A 19,434-nucleotide genomic window follows, 5' to 3' on the forward strand; every position below is an offset into this window, starting at 1 on the left:
CTGAAGATGGCACAACAAACTACAATGTGTTGAAAGAGAATCCCAACGTGGCGCAAACCCCAAAACAGTCGGTTAGATCGCCAAACGGACTGCCCGAGCGAGTATATAGCCGGCAGGCCGGCGAGCCGGTCAACCAGGCAGTCAATCGTCCAAGCGAGCGAATATCACGTAATTTGGTCGAAGTTGCGATCACACACAGACTGACGGAGCCCCTTGTTGGACGCAGTGAAGCAGTCGACCGGAGATGAAGGCCGTCAAGTCCAACAGTAGTTCCTTTGATTGTGGGAAATCTTTAGAAACGTATTCGGTAGAACCAATCTGTCGTCTCGGCGAGCATAAAACACTGTTGCATCCATTTCGTCTTCCTTCCGTTCTTTCTCTTTTTTTCGTTCATTCACCCATTCTGCGACTTCTGATGATACGAAAGAAACGCTTCCAAAACCCTTTAGATGGACACCGCAGCTGACGACTTATTCAGAAGCTCTCGCAGAAAAAAGGAACGGACCAATCGATGACCTGGACTCTCAAGGTCCGGAATCGGATAGGTGAGCAGCGATGGCATCAAACCGGAGCTCACGAATCTTCGGATGATGTTCCATTCCGGAATCTTTCGAAGTGTTCTGATATCGAGAGCTTGCGTAACGATCGATGTATCGCATTCATCTCATGGTTTTTCCTCCATGGAGAAAAGGGAATCGATGCCCCACTCGAGTCTTTTCGTCGGGTCTTTTGTTTGCGCGGCACTCCGTCCGAGTGGGGAGAGGGAGCGAAGTTCGGAATGCGTGTTCTAGGCCAAGAGTCTAGGAGCGCATCTGTGGATTCGTGAAACATTTTCCTCTTGACGCTGGACCAATCTTTGTGGAACAGTGGTGTAGGATTCTGTTTTTGGCGTCACAGCTCTTTTCTGCGAAGACCGAAATTCATGAAAATTATTCGGTACTGTGGGCAGAGTCCGAATTATCTCCCAGAGCAATCGGTGCGCGGCAAGGGCGGTCGCATATTTTTCAAATGAATCGCGATGGACGATTCTGATTTCGCCCAATTGCTGGTCAGCCACGCAGAAGACAGGATCGAAACGATGCAAAATGAGAGCTAGTGAGAGCGCATTCGCCTAACACCCACCGGCAAGGGTTCGAAGACCGTTTTCCGCCCAGAGAGGATCTCCCCGCAAGCGACGCGGCAACGGTCATCAATGAATGGGGAACCAAGGTTGAATCTGTCTGACGAGAGAAGGCGACTTCTTCTTGAGAAATTCTGATCAGCAGAATTCATTTGAAGACAGACTTTCCATCGAAGTTCCTACCGAAAGGCGTCGTATGGAACAAGCTTCGTGAAAACGAATAGGAGACACGTCGAGCGTTCTTGACACGATGGTCACGATATCGACTTGCGTCAGCGGAATTGAAATCGGCGATTGAAATGATGATGACAGTGATTGAGAAGAATCGCAGGTTTTCTGCAGATTACTCCGAATCGGAAGAGACGCCATTCTCCGTATCGATCGATGATCACCGAAAGAAAGCAAACAAGATCGACTTCTCCGAGGCGCTCATTGGTCTGTGGCTAACAATTATCGCTATCAGAGCTTCGATCAATGGAAATTACAATCATCTTCATGATCGATATACTCTGAATTCAAGTCGTGCCGGCGAGTCGAAGAAATGGCCCTTGCGGTTGCGATCTTCATCATCGACTCTGAGCCGCGTTTCCATCTTCTTCTACGCGGTTTCCCAGGACGGCTTCCTGTTCCCAACGCAATCAGCAAAGACTGTGAAGAGGGGAGGATTCACCGCCCGTTGAATCGGGAAGAAGAACTCATGCATGGAAAAAATCCACCTGCGCATTCGTTCACTGGATGAGGTCTTCTAGGGTTCAGGGGACCCTCCATCGTTCACGGCAACCTGGATGGATCGCGAGCCGCTGTCCATGGGACAAAATAGGTATTCATGGCGCCGTTGGCTCGAAAGTTTCGCTCCTATTGATTTTGGTGGCACATTGTAGGTTTTACGAGTGCTGACATCGATGACGACCCCGGGGTATAGCGTGGCTTTGTTTTCGTTAGCGATGGCGGCGCTAAACGACGGCGCGATTTTGTCGCTCGCTAAATCTCTCTATCTGGCTCTGCTCACGGAAAACGCTGTAGGGTGCGTAGCGCTTGTTTGAGTTTCCCCGTGAGCGTCAGTGAGTTGGCTTGTTTGCCTACACACGCTTCGCGAGTATGGCGAGTTGGAGAAACGACCGGGATGACTATCGAACTACTGAGGTGTAATATAGCCACGTCTGGGTCTCCCATTGTCAACAACGTCAATGACTCTTGTGCTTTTCGGAAACTCAAGACAACGACAGCGAGCGACCACTCGCGCCCTGTTTGGCGAAAATTATCGAATACTGTTTTCGGCGTCCGAAGCTCTCCGGTTTCGTATTTTTTGAGCGCTTCCGTCAGGAATACGGCGGAAGACTCACGATGCGACAAGGGCCGGGCGGTAGGAAGTGAGTCCGAATCGAGAAAGAGATAGAGCCTTCTTGAAAAGGACAAATGTCTCCCGGAATGAGCAGCGACCCGATAAATACTCCCGGAGTCCTTCGCGCAAGTGTCCGCCCGTCTTCGTTTTAGCCGCCCCCGGTTTGTCTGCCGCTCAGACAAATAGCAGAGTTCGTTGAAAAATGCCCATTCTCCGACGACTTGACGTTTGGGTCATTGTAGTCGACGGCCATGATTATCGAGTAGGGAAACAAATCGCAAGGTGCTCAATCGCACACAGAGATGAGAGGAAGGGTGGAAGTACCAAAATAATGAAAATTGGGATTTTCCTCAATCTGCACTTCATAGCATCCCACATGTGGCTATGATGGAACAAGATGTATGAGGGGTTCATGGGAAAATCGATGTACCTCCCAATCACACCCATCAAGGGTATCGACGCTCTGCGTGGATGGAGGATCAATTCCCCATTCATATTCGCGATCTCGGTTAAGCATAACGAATGCGCGAGCTCTTCCGATGGTGAGGATTGAGGATATTCGTGGGCTTCATACACCTAATTGAAGGCGCTATCGAGCGGAGAGAGCGCGATTCTGTGAACCCGAGCCCGAAAGCTTCCGAAAGACTCAAACAATGACATGGGGCAACAATCGAGGTCGATGCGAGGACTAGATATATCGCATGTAAATCGCGAACGATCGGGAGCTCCTCGAGAGATAGCGAGCTTCGATAATTTCCATGAAGCGATGAGCGATGGTCAGTGGGAGGCTCGATGAAAGCCACGGAAAATTTCTACGGGAGCGCATGTAGCCGCCTTGGGAGGATGGGCTAACGATAAGACACCAACGTCGGTCATCGTTGTTGCGGAGGCGATACCGCCAATTACATCGGACACGCTGTTTTGTCGCCGCTCGCTGGACGCTGGCCGCGCGATCGCTCGCTTGGTGCAATCGCCGAAAGCCTATTGGGAGTGCATTTCGAGTTTCGACAGATATTCGCTACGAGAGACAGGATTCCTGCAAGACGTCTCCGTACGGAATTTTTATTCATATCCTGCGCGGTCGTCTACGAGAAACAAGGGCTACAATGTCAGCTTCATCGGAGCGGGGAGGATCGGCGGCGACGGAAGAACGTGGGAAGAATTCGTCGCCAGACAAAAAGGAAGTTTTTCTTCACCTTCCCCGGCTCCAACCTAGAAGCTTTGATCCCGAATAATCAATTTGGGAGTGGTAGACATCTACCGGTGCGATCACTAGTGCCGGCCGCCTAACTCATTTGCAGCTTGTTGGGGCGCACGCCGCACCGCGGAGGACAACCGGGAGGAATCGATCGGATTGCTCTCATATAATCGAGGGAACAGCGCAGAAGTTCCGAAGGTCTCTATTCAGCAACCGACCTGTCTACTTGGAATAAGGAAAAGGTTCGCTCCCGGGCCGATCGGTCAGTCTCCAGAAGAAGTTGCGAAAGGCTCTATTTGTATTCAGGTCGCATTTTCATCGCATCGGGTTCTTATTGAGATTCGCTCGAGCGTTGAAAAAACGGATTTGCGATGGAGTCTCGTAGAAAGTCCATAGTTCAGTCCAAGGCAGGCGAGATAAAAGAAACCGCGTCAAGCAAAAATGATCCAGGACGCCCTTCTCACGATGCCTACGGTCCGGATATCCTACTACTGTCGCTCTAGAGGTGTTCTGGTTTTTAAAATCGTCAAACAGTATTCGCAGAAAAGCACGCGCGGATGATCGTGATTTCGCCCACCGTGATTGCTCAAGGGAGTCCGAATCCCGAATTGCATATTAAGAAGCCGCGGGGAGGATCCGACAGCATTCGTCTTGACTGTGAAGAAATCGAGGAGCAATTATCGCGTGGCAGAATCAGGTCAGCAAAGATTTCTCAGACGGGCTAGGCTGCAAAAAAACACCGAACACTGGCATCAGGCCGGATAACTCTATTATCCATTCCGGAATCGATTCCTCGAAAGGATTTTATACGAATACTCGTGTTATCTACATTGTATGGATTCGAGGGCTCCTAGAATCTGCTACGAGCTTCAAGAACGTTGACCAGTGATTGAGAGAAATTCAAGGGGGGAGCTCATGTCCTTAGTATCAAGTTTCTGGGTCACTTTACAAATTTTCTGATTTCCCTTTCATCGCTCCGGCTATCGACGCTCAAACCTTTCTCGCTCTTGTGGGGCTTAAATAGTGGTATCTTTCCCTTCCATTCGCTCCCTGAATCCACAATTATACAGAAAAAGAAAGCAAAGGCGACTAATAATTTGGGGAGAGCAGCCGCCGCGCTATTGTTTTCTTCTATAAGAACAAAGTTGAACTTTGTGAGAATTATCTGATGGTTTTCAAACAGTGCTGACGAATTTTCTGGTTCAGCGAAGAACAAACAGTGAAAAAAAGTATGACTTTTTCGGGACACAGCGCGTCTATCAGGCTCTTTGGCGACCGACGGGCGATTTTCATGGCGCGCCTGTATTCTTGGCCCTGGATAGTTCAGCGACTTTTTTCTTTGTTTGCGGTAATCGACGTGACAGCCGGGGTGGATGAGAACGCGTTTGTAAGAACATCTAAGGAACACATGAGACCCTAGATTTCGGAGTTTCCCGCCAATTCAAACAAGCCCCAGTGTTCTGGATCCTCTATGAATAATGTCTGCGGTCCCTGATCTTGGCCTACGAAATCTGTTCCTCTCAATGGTTACAGTCGCCGATGATCAATTGTATTTCTCCAATCTTGAGCCATTCCTAGAGGTAGGCAGAAAGTTTTGAGCTAGACTGGGGATACGGGGATGCGCATCAATATGACCTTCTAACCCGTGAGCTCACTCAAAATCAAATATCCGATGCCGCGGAGTACGTCTCTGCGCCCGTGTCTGTGACAACTTGCTATAACGCTCCGAGAGCGGTCCAGAGGAGATTTTGATGGAGAGAGGACCAAGTATTCCGAAAAGATCAAGAAAGCCTGCGACAGAGACATTATCACGCCAAAAGATCAGCGACGGGCTTCGCAGCTTTGAGTTCCTGCTTGAGAGTACGCCATCGTGTCTAAGCAAATGAGGAAATTGCCCTCGTCTATCTCCATCGAAATATTTTTTGCTCTTACACCTGGTGATAGGAAAAGTCCGATCGTCCCGGGAAACTTTCTCAAGTATCGAAGTAGCTTCCACTGTATTGGTGGTCTTGCACGTCTTGACGCCGCGCCGGCGTCTCCATCCATCTTTATTAGACACAAGGGCTCATTAACGGAGTCTCGAGCCCATCGGGCAAAACCAAAGTTGCGGTTATTTGTTCGCACGGACATTGCACGCTTACAAAACTGCGAGTCGTCGGTTTCCTTCTTTCCTCGTTATGTCCCCGTCTGTCATTAAGATTATCCCACACGAGCAAAACGACGAGCATACGGCGATCAACTTCTCGCATGCCGTTCGTCCTCCCCTTCTTCCCAGTTGCTCGACAAATGAATGAATGTCAAAGGCTTGTCAGCTTTGACCACTTCACTGAGTTGATGTAATCGGGGCATTCACTCCATGAACGATGCTTAACGATGCGAACAACGTCGAATGTGTCGCCGCGCACAATAATCACAAGTCACAGCACGAGCAGATTTGCAGGGAGACTAAGAAAACAAGAAGATTGAGCAATCGCGCTGCTGATCGCCACCATCGCGAAGGTAGACTCGTCCCTCATTGTCAAGTGGAGAACTAAAGTCGGTGGCAGGGCGAGAATTTTCCCACGCGTTCGTCGCAACGAATAGGCGAAGCTCTCCATCGAGATCCAGCGGATGCGGATGCCCTCAGGAGCGAGGAGATGCGAGACATCAGGAGATGTATCAGACTACAATCCTCCAACAGCCGCACCCTCAATCCTTCGATTTATCGTCACAGTTTCTTTTTCATCACATGACGAGTGTGGCATCGAAACGTCTACGGGGGTCCGTCTCGCCTCCGGCGAGAATATCCTGCCGGACATATTACTTGGAGCCCCACCCAGTGATTTGTAAATCTATCTAGAGCTTTTTCTCACGCGGAACTCCCTTCTGATTCCGTCGGCCTGGAAATAAAAACCATGCAGGCACAAGCTGTACTCACCCTGAGTATTCTGTTGAAATCGTGCTTATCCACACGCAGGAAATGACAGTTTTCTTCGCGAGTTATAATGGTCGCCGCCCGAGGGGCATCATTCACTAAAGCCAATTTGCCGAAGTCATCGCCTTCATGCAATTCACAGACGACACCCTGGAGCAGAGATATCAAGAATTGTCGTAAGATCGATCTTTTCACCTATGTGGTCGCCGCCAGGACATTTCTTAGCGATTCCGACCCCGTCTCCATAACCGGGTGTTCCCGTCTTTCGCCTCCTCAACGATGACAGCGAGTATTGATGGCGTTTAACGGACCGCGTTTACATCATTGGACAATTGTCACGCGTCGAACTCCGTCCGAACAATTAGCTGCCGAGCTAAATTGTCCGGCGTCGCTCGAGTGACTCATCATTATCAATGACATTGAGCGGATAGAACCGGTGGATCAGAGTCACCATGCGCCGAATGGACATCAATTGAGAATGTCGAGGAACGCAGCGGTTCCTGCCTGACTAAATGGTTTACAAACCTTGCCGTAGATGACGACGTTCACTGATCCCTTCAAAATGATGTACCAGGACTTCCCTTCGTCTCCTTGATTGAACACTGCAATATTCGAGCGAGTCGGATCATCGTGGGAGCTTTCGACAGCTGTCAATAAATACCCGGAGCCCCCGCGAGTTTCCTAAAGCGATTTTCTCTCATCTAGCAGAAATGAGGTATGGAGAGATATTCTCTGAATTTCCCGAAAGAACTCGGGTAGCACTAGCTGAAAACTAGCGACGGGAATCGCAAATCTAATCGAAGCCATGAGCCGAAATCGCCGAGGAACTCGAATCTCGCGATCGGGTTTCATTCACGGTGTTCTCAATTGGAATTAACTTGTCGCTGTCCATCACAGGATCGCGAGGGCGGAAGTCTACTTACAAGCAGTATCACGTTTTGGGTGTGACTCGAACACCATGACACCGGAGAGCTCCCTCTTCACTGAATTCGACAAGTGTGACAGGGCTTTGATTCGAGTCAGTTCCTCGTATATAGTATCTAGGTCATCCTGGCGTCTCTCCGATGGACTGTGGAGCAACAATCCGTAATGAGGGACTAGAATGAAACTGTGTCTATAACGTTTTTTCGATCTATTCGAGAATAAAGCATCGGTATGCAGGGGAGGATCTGCATTCATTTGAATACATGGATACGCTCCTTTGCTTGGAGTTTCTGTTAGAGAGATTCACCGGGTCTCTCGGAATCATATTATTCGGTCGGAGATTCCTCAACGCCCAGGACACTTACGGTTTACGCAGAATCATTCGCAAATTGGCATCGGGAGCCAACTGCATAAGGTACACAAGCCAGTCTTGCAGTTCTGCTTCTGCGATAGGTCTCTCCTCCGCGGTTGGGAGCCGTGGGTGTTCCGCATCGTCGTCTCGGAAGCGGTAGAACAAATATTTGTCCTCGAATTGACGCTCTCCGGTAACTGTAGTCGGTAAGATTGATTCTATGACATTATCGGACGAAACACGACGTAGGTTTGACAGAAATCTAGATGGGCTGTGACGTCTGCGAGTACTGATCTAAGTCCGAATCGCGATTCCCTGCGAGATTCCTGAGTCGCTAGCGCTCCTCTCATCGGGCTCCTCTGTCTGATCAGAATCGAGCTCCGTGAAGCGGTCGCATTATACTATGATCCAAGGATTTTCTCTATCGACGTCTCTGTCTTCTGGAGCCTTTGATGTCAGTCTCGCGACGAATCTCGCCGTATCAGTGACGAGACCATGGGCTCTTTGTTGACGATTGCCGCAACGATGTCTCCACAGGCGAGAACAGAAGCAGCGCATCGTGTCTTCCGAGAATGACGTCAATAAAGCCAAGTTGTTCGTCTCTTTGTTCGTTCTCCCGCTTTCCAACTACAGCCTCGTTCGTGAAGAGACTCGTCTGAGAAGGGCAGCCTCCTCCCAATTTTCTCAAGAGCAAGGAGCAGCGACGATAATTGAGTGGAACTGGGGAGCGAAGGGAATTCGCGAGCAGCTCGACATTCCGAATTAGAAATTAGGTAAGCTGATGTTTCGCGGACTGATAAGACAAGGCCCCGAAATCTAGAGCGCTTCTCGAATTCAGGCCGAGCTCGGAAGAGGACGGTAAACTCTCGACGAGGAGCCTCCCAGGAAGAGGATACTCGAGTCACGTACCATGATTTAGACATCCCTCCTCCAAGAGTACCTGCCACATGCCAGCTGCTTGCGCGCGGGACGATAAGCGCACATGAACGCAGCCCATCTGTAATGAGGTATTTGGGGTCAGATAGATGCGCAGACTGGGTGAGAGCTTCCCGTTCTTCCTGAAGACCATTTTCTACTGAATGCAATGTCTTCCAAAGTCCCCGAGTCTCCATTCAGACTCAAATATCTAATTCTCACAGATCAGCAAGTTCCTAGATTGATTCAAACAAGAGACACGGACAGGCTTTGAGGATTTTCTCGGGAGCTTTCGAAAGCAGTGACCATATAAAATCGTCCCGGTGATCCGCTTTACCTGCAACATCCAGTCGACCATCTCGGTGCCGACCATACACCTTTTAAAAGCTCTTCCTGGCGTAACTCGTCGATCTCGAACCAGTTGCGGTGCCTGATACAGAAGTACTGTTCGGAGGACCCACGAAGCTCGCGCCAGCGCTGAAGCCGACTGAAAAATAATAGCTTAACGATAAATTCCGGAGATTCGTGAGAAAAATGATGCTTCCACGAGAACGTTGAAGTCTTGGAGGCGAAATATCCTCGGACGACACTCACGTTCTGCTGTTGCAGATGGAATTGCTGCTGAGGCTGCGGTTGTTGTTGCTGCTGTGCTTGGTGTAGATGCAGCTGCTGAGATTGTTGCATGCTCTGTTGATTTTGTTGCAAACCCGCGACTTGCGGCACGGGAGGGATAACCTTGGAGGAAGGATAGAACTTGTTGTTGAGTTGAGGATGGGTGTCTTGTAACTGAAATTGGCCTTCACCCGAGAGCCGGACAGAATTCGTAGAAGCTCGACGAATCGGCTCTGAAATATAACGATTCCACATTATCAATGTGCCTGGTGCTTATTGCAAATTTATTTCTTCGAGAAACCTTGACTGACAGGGACCGCATTCAGTTCCCTTAGCGGAGGAGATATTCCGAGATTGATTCCTTCTCTCCCCGCCGCATCAATGCTTACCGGGAGGACCGATGTGTTCAGGAGCTCCAAGACTTGTCATTTTATTGAGAGTCTGATGAGAGCCTTGATGAATGGATGATTGTGATTGCTGTTGCGTGGCTTGTTGAGAAGCGAGAGATGGGTGTACGGGATGATGAGTGATCCCCCTTAAGGTGCTAAGGGGGGAAATCATGTCTTCCATCAAATGTCGATTTCTCTGTAAAGATTGGAGGATCGAGAATTAGACATCGCCGACGGAATTCACTGCTCTGAGGGAGAATGAAATCCCCGTATCGGAAGTCTCCGGGGGTCGTTACACGCTCGGGGGGCCACCCCCCTGAGGATCATCAATGCAAAAATTACCATACGCCAAAAGACTCGATTTCTTCAAGTCTCCCCGGCAGATCGTGGATTCGTGGCGCTCGGTTGGCTTCGATCACAGCACCATGAGCGAATCTCCGAGGAAGATCCGAGTACGAGCTCGAATCCAAGCGACTTGCCAACTCCATGTTCTACGGAAATGTCTCCCACGACCTTCATTCGGGACTCTCGATAGCTGTCCCTGAACCTGTCTGACCCCGAGGTGAAAGTTACGGGTGAACCCACGCATCACGCAGTACTATGTGAACGCTGTTCAAGATCGCGGCCAGTCTAAGAAATAGCGAAGCCCGCAGCGCAACGAGAGCCGCTGATCAGCCCCACGGCTGGAGCCACCTGTTCTCGCGAAGCTCGGTATCGCACGAGAGTCTTTTCATCGGAAGTCTGCGCAACTCCGAAAGAGAAGAAGCTGCCGACGCGCAGGTCGCTCTCGAAAGAGAAGTCACTGACTCGTCACTGCGGGCCTACATACGCCACTCACCGAATTGATTCTTTTCATTATGATATTGCGCCACCATGCACCCTCATGTGCTCAAGAGTCTCTCGAGACCAATGTTTCCCAACCACAGTGAGGGCTGACAAAGTGCCAAATACCTACGCGGATCGCGCTTTCGCAACGCGGGGAGCCTAGCTGCCTGGAAGTACTTGGGACACTTAGGTCGTCCTAGGATGACTTCCCTTTATTTGTCGAGACAGAGCAAATAAACGCGAGATATCAACCGCGAAGCTGGAAAATCCTCCAAGTTCGCAGGTGGCATCGAGCCTTCGAATTCTGATGGAGTAGCGGGATCAGGGCTTACAAAGCCGCTAAAATAACGGTCCGTACGGGATTCGACAATGCCGATGAACAATGATCGGGGAGTTTTGCGAAAGCGTAACTCGTGCTTTTAAATCAGAAATTCTGTGTCGGAATGTTTAGAATTCCCTCCAGTGACGGCTCGGCAACGCTTCCGCCGTATCTGTCGTTACGTCCCGCAGGCAGTGCGTCTGCTGGTGTCTCTGTCGGCGTCCTTAGTGCGTGGGTCGCCCGGATTTCCGAAGTATGACCTCGGTAATGTTTCAACGATTCTCGCGCAGTGGATCTCCCTAAACGGAAATTCACTCCATTTCAAAAGGCCCCCTGTAATCTGCATATTCAACGAAACGGAATCAGTGATTGAACATTCTATCATTGCGAGCGTAGGTTCTCGAGCGAGCGGACGAGATTTCCCGAAGTTCCGGACTCGTCAGCCGCTGGCAGTACCCCTGACTTAATGTTTCCGACCGCTTCCTCGGCACGAGCATCTATTTCCAGAAATATCAGGTCGACACCATGTTTGCGGAATATATTCGTGGCCAGCTATCGCAAATCAATCACGAGCAGCTCCTGAATTCTTTCGCGCCCGGTTGAGCGACCTCGCCGTGGATTCTCGCAGAGTATCGCGCAATGACGCCTGATCGATAGCAAAACATACAAAAACACGTTTGACCGAGGCTCTTTCTCTTTGCTTTCCATTCTTCCTCAAATATAATTCCCTGCATTCTCCGGAATCACTGACTCGATTACTGTTGCCTTGGGAGGCTTCACAACAATTCGTGTAAGCGCTCATGAAATTCTCCTTCTTGTCGACGTATCTCGAACGAATTGATAAGTGTCCTGTCTCTGAGTTTTCTGGACATCACATGAATGGCTCTCTCGATGACGCGGGTGAAATATTGCCCCGAATTAGGAGTCTGTATTGTTCGCTGTCAGCCTCCCTCGACCGAACACTTTAGTAGGAGATATCATAATGTGAAATATCAGCCGAGCTCAATGCGGTTGACCCTTCACGCGTATTCACCCGGGCCAAACTCTCTTAATGCTCTCTTCCTGGCGATATTAATAAGGATATGAAGAATCGGACTCAGAAATAGAGACTCCGTGGTCTGTATTCTTGGCTCAACTCCTGCGTCTCTGGGACGCCCCGAGTATTCGTAAATAATTTCCGGGACGTGAATGCATGAGTCCAACCAGAAATTCGGCAAACGACAGGTCATCACGGAATCTAGATGCGACCAGCTCACCGCGACGCAGTTCATTCGCGTCACAAGGCCATATCGCGGGTCCGCAAACTAACGATCGTCTTATTTTTCCGGCTCTCCCACCCCGGAATTCATCGACGAAGCAGGTCTGCGGATAGGCCTGCGAAGTCAATGAAAGAACAGCTTGCATGGCAATCTCCCTCGGGAGCAAATACAAGCGAATGAATCCTCCCGAGTTTGTTGGAACCGAAGCGCGCGGAATCTCCATTCGATGGCAAGCGACCAGCTCCGGAGCATCGTGCGATGTCAGCTTTCCAGCAAATCGCCCCAATCAGCCCTGATTCGACTGATGCTATTTCGCGAAGTATTCAACCGGCTGCTTTGAGCAATCAGTATCCCCGATAAACGAATCTGGGCCTTCCCGCAAATGTCGAGAGGACGGGGTAATGACATCAGAGAGCATTTCTGCGAGCGAACCTCGTCCGACATTGGAGTTTCCGGATCCCAGCGCTGGTGGGGGTTATCTTATAGTTCCGTGCAGCTCGGATTCATCATCTTGGAACGTCATCGACTCCTTCACAAGAAATCAGGAGATCATCATCGGCTCGACGCGCGCCGCTCCACGATGCACGGCCACAGCTCTCGATATTCATGAGCCCTTGCGAATTTTTGGCTGTGTGAGACAGAAGTCATACTTTGAGAATTTCCGCGAGGGAACGACTCTCTGATATCCTTTACTGTATGCACCCGGTTCTTCGTGCTCTGTGGGGGCCTTATCTGTCGACTCGTTGGCTGATGGCTTGTTTTGAGCATGTGTTCGGCGCGGCTTCGCGAAGAGAAATCTTGCTCCCAGTCTGGACTCTTGATGTCCCATTGACGGATGTCCCTCCAACGAGTCGGAGATCATTCCCTATCGATTCGGAACATGAGTCAAATCGACCAGCGGTATGAGGTTTCCTGGCGCACGACGGACAAATTAAAATCTTAAAATGTAATAAGATCAGCGTCATACTTAAGGAATCCGTTCCAGTCGAGCTTCGACGGATCTCTAGTCATCGCTAGTCACAATTTCAAGCATTTCGAAGCCCCAGTGGATTTCGATTGCGCTAATGCTCTAGAGATCTCCTCTCTACGAAAAGGTTCCCTAGCATCCCAAATATCGTAGAACCGCGACTCCAAAGAAGTTGCTCGAGAGACAGGTAGTTCGAACAGAAATGAAAAAAAAATATCGGCAAGGGGCATTGAGCACAAAACCTAGCGGCGTTTGTAGACTACGAACACCCCAACTGACCGACGCGTGTTCAGACTGAGTGAGTCACAGTGCAGCTCTTGACAAGCCGCTCTTGTTATCTTGAAAATTTACAATATTATCGAACAGAGCAATCGATCGTTGTACGGATCGCACTCCTGTTCGCCAAAACAAGTAGTGACTCTTTTCGGACCACGCTCGCCTACGTTTCCACCGACAACAGAAGCAGGCTGCGCTCTACGCTCTGTGAAATGTGTCCCAATCATGTTTCCACACAGAAAATTTTAGCGGGAAGTCCGCTCGAGCCATGCAGAGTACAACAGATTCTCGTGGGAGAATAGAGCAGAGGACGACTTCTACCTCGCCCTGCTCCGATCCACTCTGATGACAGAAGTGTCCTCATTATACTCTGATCGAGAGAAGTGAAAGGCCAGGAATTCTCTTTCCGACAAGAAAAACAGACCCGGGGAGCTCCTTGAGAGAGACCGCAGACCACAACTCTGGAGTACCAAACGGCTCGTATCTCCCCGAAAGACATGAGGAGGGCATTAGAACAATGATTCAAGTTTCCGTATCATTGGACCAGAGACAAGACTGGCAACAGAGGCGATTGCAGAGATGAAAGTTTTTCTGATCTGACCGGATAATCCTCCCCAACAGGGGAGCTGGACATCGATTTCCCCCCAGTTTGGGATGGCCATTCCTCACGAATTTCCAATCAGACTCCGGGATATCGGACTTGTCCGACTCCGGTTCGGACCCAGCAGGGAGCATGGCACCCTTCGACCGGTTCACACAATCGGTCCCAATCAGGGTGATCACGATTCTATCCATGTTTAATCCGGTGTTCATCGGAAACAAAGCAGTCATCGAGATAACGCCGATTTTTGCATTTTCGGCACGGGCAAACGAGACCTTCATCCCTCACGACAGGGCCGAGTTTACACAGAGTCTCAAAGGCGCGATCGTCTCGGCCTCATCCCTTGTCATTTTTCCTCATCTCGTGACAGGGGGCTCCATTTCGAACCGCAGAAGAGCACTGGGACTGACGCCGTTCTCGACTCCCGGAACTAAACTCCAAAGGTCCATCATCGTATGAGCTGGAAAAGAGCTCCGGCGAAGGCCCATGAAGATTTATGGCTTTCTCCATTGCCGACTTGTTGAGAGGGGGAGATCCATTCACGGGATCATCACCTTGAGGAATTCGCCGGCGGACGATAAGTAGGTCTATCCGATCGATTTCCGGATCAATACTAAAACATTAGTTAGCGAAAACAGACGCTTTCCGAGAACGGTGGTCTGCCCGGAACTCCCACCTCCGCCGCGTCTGGTTCCTCCCTCAGCTATCACAGCTGATGGGCTCGTCGGAGTTCCCTTATTTGCTCGCAGGAGATGTTCCGACGTTGGAAAACGCAGCTCTCTTCTGATTCGAGCCGGGCTTCTGCTGAGAACGAGCGAGATGTCTGAAATGACGGCCCACTTCCGAGTGTCCCGGGTTCCCGGAAAGAAATTTCTCCCTCGGACCGATCGAAAGCAAATGGGCTCTGAGCAGAAGCCCACCTCGACCGCTGCGCAGCGATTATTCTCACAAGACTCTGATCGGTAGCGATCACCTCCACTCCGCGCATACGTATGAGCATCGCGGCCGCTTAGTTAGCTCTTTTCAGGCCCTGCTTCGGTGAGAAGGATGGGACTGGGGTTGACACGAGCTCTAAACGCCAGCTATACTTCCGCAGCATCGAATTGCTCTTGCCGATTATCATCATCCGTCGAGTCTGCACATCTCAGGGTCAGTCGAGGCGACTCCATGGATACCAATCACGGAATCAAAGCGTATCAAAGGAGGTTAATCATAAGGACATGGGACGAAGTGCTAGGCAGTGGGTAGAGTCCCGATCGCGACGGAATGGACCGTTATGCTTCTGCTCGATTTGAAAGTAACACCGACGCCTTCCGTGAAAAATGAACTTGTGGGGCACGAGCTGCATGGCATCACCGCGGGAATGAGGGAAGCCTCGGGATACTTCCTCCTTACCGTTGAAGTCTGAGACAAGCGAGAATTCCCGAGGAGGGAGGAAGCCTCCAGGGGTTCAAGCTCTGGGAGGCGTCAAGGAGACTTCGCGAGGTTACTATCATTGCCGTATTCTCTGCCCGTTTCCCGTCGTGAATTTTCCTCATCTCCACTGGGGATTTCGGAAGTCGGTAGATTTTTTCATTAGTGGGAACGTGACAACAAGACGGAGTCAGTCAAGGCAGATCGTCAGTTTCCCACCTGATGTACAGAATGCGAGCCGGGGAAAGAGGGGAAAGCTGGGCCGCTACGGACTGAAGATTTGAAATTCTCCCGGCCCGCGACTTGCGGTGATGGAATCCAAACGCGTACAGCCATCTCGATCCGGACTGCGAGTCAGCCTTGCTTGCACTCTGTACCTACGGAGTCAGCCTTGCTTGCACTCGGTACCTACGGAGTCGAACTCAGTCTCTCATCGGAGACGAACTCGCAGAGGAAGATTCATCAAGAAGATAAATGATAGACTCCTCGATTTGATACGTACAGGAAGCATCCTAATTAAAGTTCCATATTTCCGACGTAGGAGCTCCCTCGCGATGGATCTTTTGCATGAGTGAATGATTCTCTTCCAAATCTGAACCCAACCTGAGTTGACCCAACCGGCGAGTCAACCTGAGCTTCAGAAGCTCTCAGACTCCGACACTGTTCTGCTCTTCTCTTTCTTTGCTCCAAGACGGCGCATCTGTTTTGGTCTGATCGGGGCGCATCTATTGAATTTCACTAGTGACCAGGAGTCGCAACGACTTCTCTATGCCCAGTTTCTATGAATCTTCCCCGAGAATTCCCACGGACGGGATAAATTACCTTGCGCTTGAATTACAGTGCTCTAGGAGTAGATCTGAGTAGCCTTCGAGAGTAGCGGTAGTTCAAGTCGCTTACCTTAAAATCACTCAAGCCTTCCTCTCCGGTGGAGACGACGTAGATACCTCTCGTATTTCGCCACTTCATCTTCTTAGCACAAGATCTTGCGATTTTGCAACCGAGTTCAGATATCCAAGGGGATTCTACAAATTTATCGCACATCTTTCACTCACTCGTCGAAGTACTTGGGACAAAAGATAATATCAACAAGGAGTACACCGATTCGGGCGCCTGAATCGTTTCTTCATGAGGCCCCGGATCAGTTTATCGGGACCCGATTCCTAATAGTGGAGGACCGCCATCATCTGTTCGACAACGGCACTCTGTTTACGGAGCACAACGTTTCTTTCTCGCGCCTCGTAAAAGGCCTCTCTATGTTGGTAAGGGTTTAATGCTAAGTTGACAATTCGAACTGAGCCCACGAACAAGCAAACGAACGGGCCAGCGCATGAGCGTCTCGACACACACACGGCCTCTGACACACACGCACGGTCACACTTACACATGGAGCAAACCTGACGCAGAAGCAGGCGTCAGTCACAAACGGACAGCCCAATATATTCAGGCGGCGCGTCTTCTGTCGTTGGCTCTCAAGAATTCGAAATTCAATCAAGCCCCGACTGGCTCGCTCTAACAGGTGCGAAATTCCGTGTCATTGACACGTCCGGAACTCAACAGCCGTCGAGCTTGCCTCGATTCATCTTAGGGTTCGAGTTTTCTTCACGTGAGGTTGACGTGCTCTTTGTCTACAATGAACGCGAAGGCGCCCGGTCATCGCGTTCCCGCTCGATTATTCAACTCATGCTCGATTATTTCGGAAATATCCCTTATCGAGAGCCTCACGCTCGTGTGTTTCATGCATGCTACTCTTTCCTATTTTATGTGGGGAATTCGTTGTCAAAACCTTCCATATAACTTCCCCCAGAACTTGCAGCTGGAACTTGTACTCTCGCAAGTATTCGCGTGTTCACGGCCGCCGTGCCCTCCGTTTGCTGATCCCGCGCTTCCGTTTCGCGAGGCTGTTTTTTTTATTGCTGCGTTTTATGGGCCTTCTGGAACTTCTTCTTCGAGCAATCAGACGGACTCCTCCGCTCGTTTTGTCTCTCTTAGGGGAGAACTTCGCTCTCAACAGCTCAATGATTGGTAGGGGGGAGGGGGAGGGGCGGGCTTGAAGGGAGACCCCAACTTGCTTTGATTAGCCGAGTCCGCGAGGCCCTCAAGTTGTCCTCCCGACATGGAACGAGGCTAAGAGGTCGGGGAATCGATTGTCCTGGTAGATCGATCCGGAAGGATCTGACCTGAGGACCTTTTGTGGACCTCCGACGAAGTTTGGAATACTCTCAGAGTCCTCATCTGGGGCGGTCCAGAGCGCTCCGAGATAGAAATAGGGGTAGCGGTAGCAATCAATACATTCTGATTGGGTGGCCAGGCGATGGACAGGTTCTGAGACGGCGAAGTTTCAACGACCTGATCGAACATCGATCCGATCGGAGCTCTCGCTCCTGTCCCAAGTGTCGTGGCCGGAAGCACGGAACTCCGGTCCCACAGTTGGATCGTCACTGACAGTAATCTAAGTTTCCTCCCGCTCGTCTGAGCTGCCAGACTTCCAAAAGTATCCGTTCATTCAACAGCTCGGCCAGATAGGCGGATAGGAGACGAGCGGGCACGAGAGAGCGAGGGTAAAGATGAGTCAGCTGTGAAAGCCTTCCAGAATTCAATGCCATGCTACGAAGAGCCTCCTCTCTCGGTTGGCTCTCGCGAAACCGAGCCTCCACGAATTCAGACCTCATGAAGAAATCATGACCAAAGCGATATAAAGAGAATCCCTTACTCTCAGGCGATACGGGAGTTTTCCTCAACATGCGACCGTGACCGATCAATTCTTCTCGTGATAGACCTTCATGTTCCGATAGTATTACACCGACCGCAGAAGCTTCAAATCTAATTCATACTGAGAGTGTATCAGCCCCGAGCGCGCTGGACGATAAGACTCTACTTAAGAAATAATCGCGCAGAAAAAAAAACGCCATAATCTTTCCCGCAGCCTCCCGGCGGAGTTCTTAATTTTCGGAGATCACCACAACGACCTGTCCTCCCCTGCTCACTCATTTGGAAAAAATCCTCAACAAGCGACACAGGTGTTGCTTGAGCACGTTCCGAACGGGCGTAGTTCTACTCCGCGAGGGAGTCTCATTCATTCGGGAGGGTCCACATGTTTCTCTCGGTTTCCGCTCGATTTCTAGCGATAACTTCGGCGATGGGGAGAACTCTAATGTCATATCGACACCCGCGCTCTCCCATTGGAATCGAGGATCATTCCCTCACGAGTAATTATTGCTCGATATTTCAACAGAACTACTCTGAAGGCTTCGGATTCGCTCGCTGTTATATAGCACCGCGTGCTCGCACCTCTTTGCTCCCTATGAGGGTCGCCTCCAACAAGGGAGCGTGAGCTGAATTTAGACAGCGACTCGGCAGCAAGCCTTGGGAACACAGCTGATAACACACGAGGCTCCTTTGTGCGTGGGCTTGGAGCAAAGAATTTCTATTTCCGAGCGAGAGCAGTAGAAACACCCTCGCGAGCTCTGACGAGTTCTCGTCGTCATCCAGGTGTCGGCGTTCTGCTGCTTAAACCCACACCCCGTTCCATCAATCTCATGTCTTCAATAACCACATAGAAGGTCAGCGAGGCTCGATCCGATGTCGGCTCCCCGTTTCCCCCAGGCACGGGCAGTGTATACTGAGCGTCTCTCGACCGAGAATGCCTCGCGTACTGCCTGATTCATCGATTTAAAATTTTCACGCAGGCTCCCGAGATTACCTGAGAGATCATCTTCCTCCCTCGTTGCTCGGATTGTTGAGCTCGGAAATAAAAATCGGAGCAGACGAAATGAATCTCGTCTGCCAGCTGAATAGCTGTTCGGATCGGTTCGAAAAACGGCAAATTGACCCGATTCGTGGCTCTCTCGATTATTTCCCACGACAGTCCACGTGGTCCGCGGTTCTCAGCGGGAATCATGTGCAGAACGGAGAGAGCCTCAGGATCGGTGCGTTCGAATTTCGATATACACCCACGCTCCCTTTCAGCCAGCCAACATTTCCTCAGACAGAAAACGTTGCTAGGAGTCT

General features: G+C 50.4%; 1 protein-coding gene across 1 annotated transcript in view; it reads right to left on the minus strand.

The window, feature by feature from the left end:
* Epac (Exchange protein directly activated by cAMP) overlaps positions 1-19,434 on the minus strand; it is a 52,053-nt gene that overhangs the window by 19,358 nt on the left and 13,261 nt on the right. The window contains exons 5-12 of the mRNA XM_029111025.1: positions 9,767-9,962; positions 9,360-9,610; positions 9,103-9,252; positions 8,760-8,847; positions 7,864-8,047; positions 7,498-7,643; positions 7,100-7,176; positions 6,578-6,724 (exon numbers count right to left, since the gene is read on the minus strand). Of these exons, the coding sequence (XP_028966858.1) occupies positions 6,578-6,724; positions 7,100-7,176; positions 7,498-7,643; positions 7,864-8,047; positions 8,760-8,847; positions 9,103-9,252; positions 9,360-9,610; positions 9,767-9,962 (1,239 nt within the window). The remainder of the gene's footprint in view (positions 1-6,577; positions 6,725-7,099; positions 7,177-7,497; positions 7,644-7,863; positions 8,048-8,759; positions 8,848-9,102; positions 9,253-9,359; positions 9,611-9,766; positions 9,963-19,434) is intronic.

Source organism: Galendromus occidentalis, unplaced genomic scaffold (genome assembly GCF_000255335.2).
Source record: "Galendromus occidentalis unplaced genomic scaffold, Mocc_1.1 scf7180000077194, whole genome shotgun sequence".
Taxonomy (NCBI): Eukaryota; Metazoa; Arthropoda; class Arachnida; order Mesostigmata; family Phytoseiidae; genus Galendromus; species Galendromus occidentalis.